Source organism: Mesitornis unicolor, unplaced genomic scaffold (assembly GCF_000695765.1).
Source record: "Mesitornis unicolor isolate BGI_N332 unplaced genomic scaffold, ASM69576v1 scaffold11703, whole genome shotgun sequence".
In the NCBI taxonomy this organism is placed as follows: domain Eukaryota; kingdom Metazoa; phylum Chordata; class Aves; order Mesitornithiformes; family Mesitornithidae; genus Mesitornis; species Mesitornis unicolor.
This window is the reverse complement of record NW_010175352.1, coordinates 5601-15417: the sequence shown is the minus strand read 5'-3', so window position 1 is coordinate 15417 and position 9817 is coordinate 5601. Positions and strand designations below refer to the sequence as shown.

At 47.9% G+C, this 9817-nt stretch overlaps 1 protein-coding gene across 1 annotated transcript in view; it reads right to left on the bottom strand.

Moving 5' to 3' along the window:
- TANC2 (tetratricopeptide repeat, ankyrin repeat and coiled-coil containing 2) overlaps positions 1-9330 on the bottom strand; it is a gene marked incomplete at its 5' end in the record, with an annotated part of 50096 nt that extends 40766 nt beyond the window's left edge. The window contains 3 exons of the mRNA XM_010181356.1: positions 2842-3449; positions 5463-5629; positions 9099-9330. Of these exons, the coding sequence (XP_010179658.1) occupies positions 2842-3449; positions 5463-5629; positions 9099-9330 (1007 nt within the window). The remainder of the gene's footprint in view (positions 1-2841; positions 3450-5462; positions 5630-9098) is intronic.
- Between the last annotated feature and the right edge of the window lie 487 nt (positions 9331-9817).

Genomic DNA, 9817 nt, shown 5'->3' with positions numbered 1-9817 from the left:
TTCCCTAAAACGTTTTATGTTATTTGTCAACTCAGACGCTCGGTTAACAGTGCCACACTGACAGGCCGGGGCAGTCATTACTGCGATGCCGGTTAAACGCTCTGACAAACGCTTTTTTGGTGCCCCGTGATTAACAAGGGTGGATGCAGCCAGAGCGTTCCCCCCCGATGCCAATTTGCCTTTGCAAACAGCGAACGCACGGCGAGCGCTCAAAGAAAAGCGTTAGCATTTGACCGCAGAAGTGTGGAGGATGGAGATTTGCTGTTTATCTTAAAAGCATCGAAAAACGTGGTGATTTCTGGACGTTGCGCTCTTCCTCTCCCCTCTTTTCTGTGAACAGGGGAACTCACTCTCATTAATGAAACGAGGAAAATTACCCCAGCTGCGGTGCTGCGGACACAAGGCCCATTATCCCAATTTCCTTCCTAACGTCCTCGCACCTGGCCACTCTGTCAGGGTAAGTCAATTAAAAGCAGCTTCACAAAACCACACTTCACTTCAAAGCTCTTTTCCTGGGGACAAAAATCAGCCTCAGCAACCTGGCTCTTTCACTGTCGACGTGGCAAGGCCAACTCCCTGTCGACGTGGCAAGGGCAACGAGCTTCAACGCTGGGCGATGAACTCTGGGAGCGCTCCACAGAGCTGTGGGGTCTTCAACTCAAGAGAGCAGGAAAGAACCAAACTGGCTGCGAACAAACCAGACACAGGGAAATGTTCACATTTTACTCCTATGAGCTCCGGCAGCGAAGCTGTGCTTCTTTTAGAAGAAATAAAATGAAAAATCATTACTTATCTTAATCATCGCTAAGGGTTTACCACGCTCCGAGCTCAACGTTGCAATATTAGCTCTTCCCCGAGAGCTGGACCGGTGGATTTTGAGGAGCTCAAGAGCTGAACCTCAGGGGGTCCTATCTATTAATCACTGCAATGTACCCTGTTTCATTATCTACCATCAGAGTATAACGCAATTAGCGCACATTAGAGATATTTATTAGTCCTCCAGTACGTACGGAGCCTGTAATGTGCACTGTAACTTGGTTTTTGCCAGTGGCAAGGAGCTGAGCTGGGTCAGCTCTGCAGGGATTCCCGCCTTGCAGAGAGCACGAGCGTTCCCCGTGCGCTTTGCAGTCACCGTTCATTTATCACGCGAAACGGCACCGACGCGATGAAAAGCGATGCCCGGAAGTCTCCTGAAGGAATGGTCTGGAGGGCAGCGCCGCGGGTTTGGGACGTTCACGGAAGGCAGCACCAAACCTGACGTCTATCACGTCACCTTTCTGGTACACCCACGCGTGGCTGCACGCCTGGTTTCAGTGCGAAGCCACCTACAACGCAGCCCGCTTGAGTTTCACTCTGAATTCGGTACTCAAGCGCCCTTGCTGTGAGAACGAAGAGGAGCATTTTTGGACCCAGAGAACCAAAGCCCCCACGTCACCCAGTCACACACGGCCACCACGCACAGCACCCAACACACGCAGGGTGCCTCACCCACCACGGACGCACCCTGCACCCTCGTTGCATTTTCATGGTAACGAAGGAAAGCAGGGATTTTTCTCTCGCTATGGCTCGTGCTGGCTGTCGTCCGCTTCCCCAGCTACCAACAAGCTCCCTTACAGCCAGGCCAGCCAAAACCAGTACCGCCCAGTGGGAGTGACTGGGAGGGAGAAAGCTCCCAGCTCCATAGGTGCGAGCGCCGCGCAGGCATTGCAAACAGGGTGGAAAAGCATTAGGCAGTGACAAGCACTTAATGACTCCGAGGAAGGATATTAAATAGCTAACATTGATTGATGTAAAGACGCCTGCTGCTGCGAGCAGCTTTACAGCGGGCTCGCTCGATGGCACCGTTGTGCAGAACCGACTAAAACAGAGCAGATGCCCGTTGGGAGGAGCTATATAGGATTTTTCTACCGCAGCCTGTTTACCACAAAATTTAAAGTGGTAAATTACTCTGACACCGCTAACAGCCACAGCTGCTTTAATCAGCCAGGTGGCTATTCGGTTCCAGCAGATACCATCGTATTTTCTTCAGACCGACCATAAGGTCTGGAGATGCATTGACACGGCCTTGAATCCGAGTGTCTCCCTGCTTTTTATAATCATATTTTAAGAAATGGGCAGACAAAACGGAGCAACGCTTACGGGGATAAACTACGAGAATTACAGTCAGAGCGTCTGTTTCCACTCTTCAGCAGAAACAAAGATAACGTTAATAGTGACCATTGGGTTTAGAGGATATAAATCCACCCATGATTAAATTCTGTGAGCTAAGCCAGGAACTCAGCTGCTATCAGGACAGAGATTATGGATACATTTACAGTCCAAAATTGCTACAGCCGGATCCTGCTATTTTGCTTTCTAAAAGATATTGAGGAGGACCATGAGGAACACAACTTCAAAAAGAAGCCAACCACAAAAGATGTATCCACACTGACCATCCTCCATCTCTTTATCCTCTATTTCACGTGGTTTTGGAACCTTTGGAGAAAGGGAGGAGGGTTCTCCTTCTCCAGACTGACTTGGCAGGAGTAATCTGCCGAAATGCAGACCCCCCTGGTGATGCCTGTACAGGACTGAGACAACCTGGGGCCTTCTGAGGATCAGCTCATCTCATGCTGAAGACGACTACTGGGTTTGCCGGGTCAGTCGTATGCCCAAGGGGTGCTTCTTTCTTTCCATGAACAACAAAGATCTCAGGTGACTGGTACAGAGATAGAGGCACAGCACAGACAGACCAAAGTCAGGTAACCACATCCACGTACAACGTCATAAAATGAAATTATTCCAATAACAGCATGAGATGAAGACATTTGTAAGCTCTGGTTTCTCAGAGCGTTTGCTTACCTAGGATCACAAAGAAACTTGGTCTTTTCACCTTCTTCTCTCCAAATAAGCCACTCTCGGAAAGAGGGATGAACAAACATTCGTGTCATATCTCTACGTTTGATAAGAAACATAGAAAGGTTCTCCATCCTCTGCTGAAAGTCCTCCCACTCCAAAGTGCCCTCAATGTTACCTGCGTTAATGGCCTGAAAAATATGTTCGTCTGTTAAAGGGTGCAGCGATGCCACTGCCACATTCAAGAGAGGCATAACCCGATCAAAGGAAGACTGCGTTGGGAACTTCATATTGCACTGCAACAGGTAAACTTCTGACAGAGACACTGGCACTACTTTGTAGCTGGAGCTTTTTAGTACTAGGTATCCTTTCTCTATGAGATCAAAAGTGAGTTTTAGGTACAGGTAGGACCCTTGGCTCAAGGTCTTGAGGTGAGAACTGAGTTTGCCAAACGTGGTGTTGTCCATTTTGCCGTTAAGCGAGATGTTGTTCTGGATCTCCGAGCTGCTGTGTATCCGATGGAGGATGTATGCCTGCAGGTCCTGGTCTATGGCTTCATTCTCTTCCAGTCTATCCAAAAATATTCTGTGGAAGGGCAACAGCTTAATTATTTCCTGCAAGGAAAGAAAGAAAAAGGGTACTCACGCTGGCAGTGTTTATTATTCATTAAGTAAACTTAATTCATATTACAATAGCACCTCTGAGACTCCTTTAAGACCTCTTCCATCAGGGCAAGCACACAAGACGGCAGTTTGTGCCCTCAGGACCTCACAATCTCATCTATAATCAAGCAGATTGCTTGTGAAACATGACTGCAATAAAAATGAAGGACACTGTTCCTAATAGCACATCCATGGAAAGGGCCGGAAAATTCCCCCTCCCTTGTTATTCCTACCCCGTCCCGACCAGGTGTGGATGTGCCATCCCTTCTGCTGTCACCTCGGAGGGCATGAGCTGAGGACAACCAAGAAACAGATCTGAGGCCAGAAGAAATTCTGCCAAAGCCAAGTACGTCCCCAGGAGTGCACTCAGCTGCTACCAACAGAGAAATGCATGGAAACAGCAGGGCAGAGAACAGCAAATATTTTCCTGTGCGAAACAGAAACGTCTGTCTGCTGCAGGAGAGTTTGGCCAGGGATTCTCTCATCTGCTGAGCTCACTGATGATCCTCCTGCAACGTGAACCGAAACTCATCACAGGAATTCTTGCGTCATGGGCTCTCAGTCGCTGCGGAGCGGGGACAAATGACGCAATGGAGAAGGTCAAGGGAGCTGCAGGAGGAGCCACCAATTCTCCAATAAAATAAAGAAGGTGAGCACAGCGCACAACTAAATTGCTGCAAAAGCTCTAATTAAATGAGGAACTCAAATCATAGGGATGCAATTTACCTACGATTACAAAAGGATTTCTTGCAAACGATGTTTCATGTACTCCACTACCGAGCACAAAGCAGCCGACAGCCTCTGCTCTCCCCGTGTCCTGGGGAGCAGCTGCTGTTCCCAGCTACAACGGTGGCGTGCAGCAGCCTCGACAGAGCTGGAACCAGCACTCAGGATCACAGTACATCAACCTGTGGACCTCAGTAAATATCAGCAAATATTGCTGAAACGGCTTAATGGAGCTCAGTAAAAATGAACTGTGCTGCCCTGCGCCAATACAAAAATGGCTAATAATGAAAAAGAGAGAAATGCAGAGCTGTCTTTCTGTCCAGGGCTGAGGTGCAGCTGAGGAGTGGCTCTGAGCTGGCTCCCAAACACGTGTCTCGTCCCTCTGATGTCTGTCTCCTCTGGGCTCCTGGCTCTGATGCTCAGTGTGAATGTTCCCACAGGTGATGCTGCAATCAACCAGCTCTGCTGTGAAACGGCTGCCCTAACTGGGCTGTTGTGTTTGCTCCCAGTTTGCTCCACTCAGCTGAGTCAACAAACTACGGTCAGCTCAATCCTTATGCCAAGAGAGTGGTGGTGAGGAGCTAAGGACAGGCTGAAGGTAAAAACCTGCCAAGCTACAAAGTAAAATAAAGATCAGAGAATCACAGACTGGGTCGGGGTGGAAGGGACCTTAAAGATCATTCAATTCAAACCCCCCTGCCATGGGGTCACAGCTCCCCCAGCCCAGGCTGCTCACAGCCCCGTCCAACCTGGCCTTGGGCACTGCCAGGGAGGGGGCACCCACAGCTTCTCTGGGCACCCTGGACCAGGGCCTCACCACCCTCAGCTTAAATAATTTCTTCCTAAGGTTTAATAGTTAAGTCTAAAAATACTTAAGAATAACCCAACCAATGTCCAGCTCAGAGCTTCAGCACCTGCTGGAGATATTCTTCATTTAGCTGAATAAAGTCTTGGCCCACAGTGACTCCTCCATGCTGAAACAACCACAGCCTCATGCTCTGGGTCATGCAGAAGGCAAATGAAGATTTGGTGTGAATACGTGATGCTGGATTAGACTCTTTCAACACTGCAGAGTGAGTGTGGGGACATGAATGTAAAGCCATGTACAAAATACCCAAAAGGATAACCTGAAAGAAAGGGTCTTAAGCAAATCAAGGTATTCACTCAGGCTTTCTTTATCAGAGCCCATGATGCTGATGCTGATGGCACAGTTTATCACAGCTCTTGGTCCCAGCGTACCTGTAGACTTGTCCTGACCGTCACTACCAGCTTCAGCCAGGAAGGGAATTTTCCAATCATTTTGCTGAGGAACGATACTATGGTGTCTCCATAATCCGGTTTGTGAAATTCAGCCTCATTTAAGCCATCAATTAATATGATGAAATCTTCATCAGGGATCTTCCTCTCTGAGAAAAAAAGAAAAATCATTTATTTGTGAGGCTACACATGCAACCACAATGTTCTGCAAAGTCACTACAGTGTTTTAAAGCATCATCAGGTATGGCTGAAGAAGAAAAGGACGCACTAGCAGTCCTTAGAGACACTAATGGCACATACCCACAGAGATGGGCCCACACATAGGCTATTTCAATAGTTATAAAACACCTATTTCAGTTACAAGACACACAACTGTGACAGCCCAGATAACACAGCCAGGCCTCTTCAAAAACGGCCTCTTCCCCAAAGTCCGATGTTATTTGATGTGAATCAGCATCTTTCTGATGGGTTGTAATAAACACATTATCAGCGGTTCTCTGCAGTTTTGGTATTGAACTCTCCCCCTGCTGTCAGCCCATCTTAAGTTTTGCAACTGCTAAATGAAGTTTCACCAAGAAATTCTCCTCCCCAACACCTCCAGATGCTCCCAGTTTCGACATCAGCATTTTGGAGGTCACATCCGCTGTTCAAAACGACTCTGGACTTCCAGTATCACAAAGGATCCGAAGTCTGTGGCCAAATCTCTTTTTAAACAAGTTAGGAGGAAGAAAAAAGTTCCTACAAAAAGCAAATTATGGACTTTTTAAACAGGATTTTTCTTGCTGCCGGTGCTTACGGTAACCAGACTGATGTAGACAATGAAGTCAGTGTTTTAACATCAGACACTGAGAGCTGACTGCAGCTTTAGAACTAACGACACAGATTCCTTTGGACTTGCATCTTACGCTCAACTGTTATCTCCTCAAAGGTAATCTTGCCTAATAAACTGAAAACCAGGTGGGAAACAGGAAACCTGCGTCACTGTTGGCATTTGCTGCTAACGTGTACTACAGAGCCTATATAAAGTTTGCTCTCTGTTGTAAAGCATTACGGATAAATCCTGCTATCAAAAAGCTGACTATTCCCAGCAGCAGGTTAGTTTTCCCCTCTCACTTTAAATGGCATCGGGAAACTTTCCATAAAACCCAGCACAAAATGTTTGTCGCTGACAGGAGCCGTCTCTGCGGCGTTCCAGGGAGAACAGAAATGCGTCAACGCCTTGTGTTCGGGACTGCTGAGCATCAAAATCCCATCTTGTCCTTGCCTTACGTTACCAAACTCCATTTATTTCCTAGCACGCTGTTAAAATCCATATGAAAAGCACATATTTTGCATTAAAATCACCGTAGATCCTTTTTCAGTGAACTTCTCGGTGAGATTACTGGGTGCACAGGAAAATGCACTTTATGACTCTCTGAAATCTTGGAGTGAATGTAGTGCCTGAGTTTTATACCCACATCTCCTGTTTCTCATAAAGCCTGAGGGAGAGAGGAGAAAGCAGAGAGTAGGGGAAGAATCAGAACTCTGTTCTCCTATATATTATTTAGATTCCTTGAGAATAAAAAGGAAATAGATTTGAGAAACATGAATCTAACTTTCTCAGCGACATTCACCATTAACAGCTACGCAATAAGTTTGCCTTGGTATCATTAAAGCTTCACCAGCACCTTGTAAAAGATCTGCTGATACATTTACAGAGTCTTAAACGTTATATATTTTTTAAACCGATTTCCAGACACCGTTCATTTGGTTACAAAACACTTGGTGCAAATGAGCTTGCCAGCGCTCTCGATGAGCAAGATTGAGGGATGGGAGTCCTGATCATCGGCTCCATTGGAGCTGCGTGGAGCGGAGAGCTCAAGAGATGAAGAAAAAAAGCTTTTATATAAAATTTTTCCACCTCCCAGAACTCAGGACCAGATGGGGTCAACCTGCTTGGCAAGAAAACCAAGCATCCTCCAAAATGCTCTGAACCCAACAGCTGGAACGCTTCCCAAGGAGTTGCTGTAATAACCACAGATTATTTTCCTTTAGGACCAAGCGGTTCCTAAACCTATCTTCATTTTGCCAAGAGTGTTGGTAGAAGAGCGGCCACGCTACTCCTCCAGCGGCATTTCTCCATGCCAGGAAAACCAACCGCTGCCGAGCTGCGCTGGCGCCACGTGCGCCTTGTGCCTGGCGGGACCACGCGCGTTGGACCCAGCTGCTGCTGCTGGATGCTGTGTTTGGAAGATCTGATTTGATCAACAAGGCTTTGAATTTGGTGGAAGCTGCGTCTAATTCCTGTTGGCTCCTCCACTGCGATATGTAGGGTGGGAACAGAAAATGATCTGAACTATTTTTGCAGCCAGCATGCAGCACGGCGTTTTAATAAACATCAATCTGCAGGACAACAGAGTCCTGAACTCCGCAAGGCTCTGAGAGTTTTCATGGCAACGAGCAAGGATCTTAAATTTAGTGATCGTCACAATGAATTAGTTACATCTCGCAGAGGGAAAGAAGGAGACAAAACCAATGCTGCATCAGAAAAAGCTCTGAAGTCCATAACCAGGATAAGGTTATTTACCAGTTCCCCCAGACGCTTTACACAGTGTGTCTATAGACTTCTATGGTATTGGCTCTTTTGATGGAAGCTTCAAATTCTCACAAGTCTATTAAATAATGACAGAAAAAAGGAAAACAGGAAAACATTCACCCCCTAGACAAATAAAGCAGAACACATTGCCATAAGCAGAGCTGTGCGTGAAAATCGTTGCTTGTTTGCACCTTCAGAACTGCAAGGCTGGGTTTGGGATGTGGAAGCAAGCAAGAACAGAGAAAGCCAAACACAGGCTGGCATTAGCGTTTCATCTACGGCCCTGTAACGAACAGCAGGAGAGGAGTGGTTAACCTCTCGCTTCCAAACAAGCACAAGGGCATATTCCCAGCTTTTCCATATCCCACCTCTTCCCTACAGCTCTTGAGATGCAATGCAGAAGCATTAATCTATTGCTTCACAGAATCACAGCATGGTCAGGGTTGATCTCTGGAGATCACCCAGTGCAACCCCTGCCAGAGCAGGATCACCAGAGCAGTCACACAGGAACACGGCCAGGGCTTTGGGCGTCTGCAGACAAGGAGACTCCACAACCTCTCTGGGCAGCCTGGGCCATGCTCTGGACCCTCACAATAAAGAAGTTTCTTTCTATGTTCAGGTTGAACCTCCTGTGTTCCAGTTTGTGACCACTGCCCCTTCCTGTCACTGGGCACAACCGAGCACAGGCTGGTCCCACCCTCCTGACCCAGCCCTTCAGATATTGATGGGCATCAATGATATCCCCCTCATCCTCCTCCTCTCCAGGCTGAACAGCCCCAGCTCTCTCAGCCTTTCCTCCTATGGGAGATGCTCCAGTCCCCTCACCAACTCAGTGGCTCTATGCGAGACTCCCTCCAGATCTTCTTGAACTGGGGAGCCCAGAATTGGACACAGTATTGCAGATGTGGCCTCACCAGGGCAAAGCAGAGGGGGAGAAGAACCTCCTTTAAAAGCCCAGATGCAACTAAGCATCATTTAAAAAATACTAATAAAAAGAGGTGTGTGGGAGCTCAGGGGAAGCACGGAGAGCGTTGTTACCATACCTTTGTGCAGATTTTCCAAGGGCTCCAGGACTCCCCTGCGGAAGGAGGCCATGGGGTCCTGCACGCAGGAGCGCAGGCTGAGCATGCTCTGCAGGTGGGGCTCTCGCAGGAGCTGCTCCCTGTAAGCCACGAACTGCGGCGAGCGGCAGAGCAGGGCGGCCACGTTGTGCACGAACTCGGGCACCAGGCAGGTGTAGGCGTTGTCGGCCTGGCAGTAGTGATAGGCCACAACCTGGCAAAGAGAGAGAACAACATAACCCATCTTCGTCAGGCACGAGGCGGGAGGGCTGTTAAAAGCAGCGGGTTTTTTTTTGTGGGGTGAGGCTGATGTATTCTGGCAGGCGAAGTCTTTAGAGTACCAAGTGTTAACTACCCGTGACAAGAATCCAGACGAATCAGTTGGTAAAAACAGGCACTGATCCTGAAAAATGACTGGACCTGCCACTTGAGGAATAAATGAAATTAAGCTGTAGCTGCTCACGGAGATGGACACTGACAGCAACCGACATCTCTGAAGCACCACGCGGAGCAGGGAGTGATAGGATTGTGCTCCGAGCTCTGTTTAAGGACTTGGCATCGGTAATAACTTGTGATTGTTTTCTTGAACTTCTTTTTTATTTGCTGTTGTCAAATGTCAAGCTCTGCAGAAGCAGGCGGAGAGCAGTGGCTGAGCACCTTACAGCGAGGAGGCATCTGCAAACCACAGAGTCCCATGAATG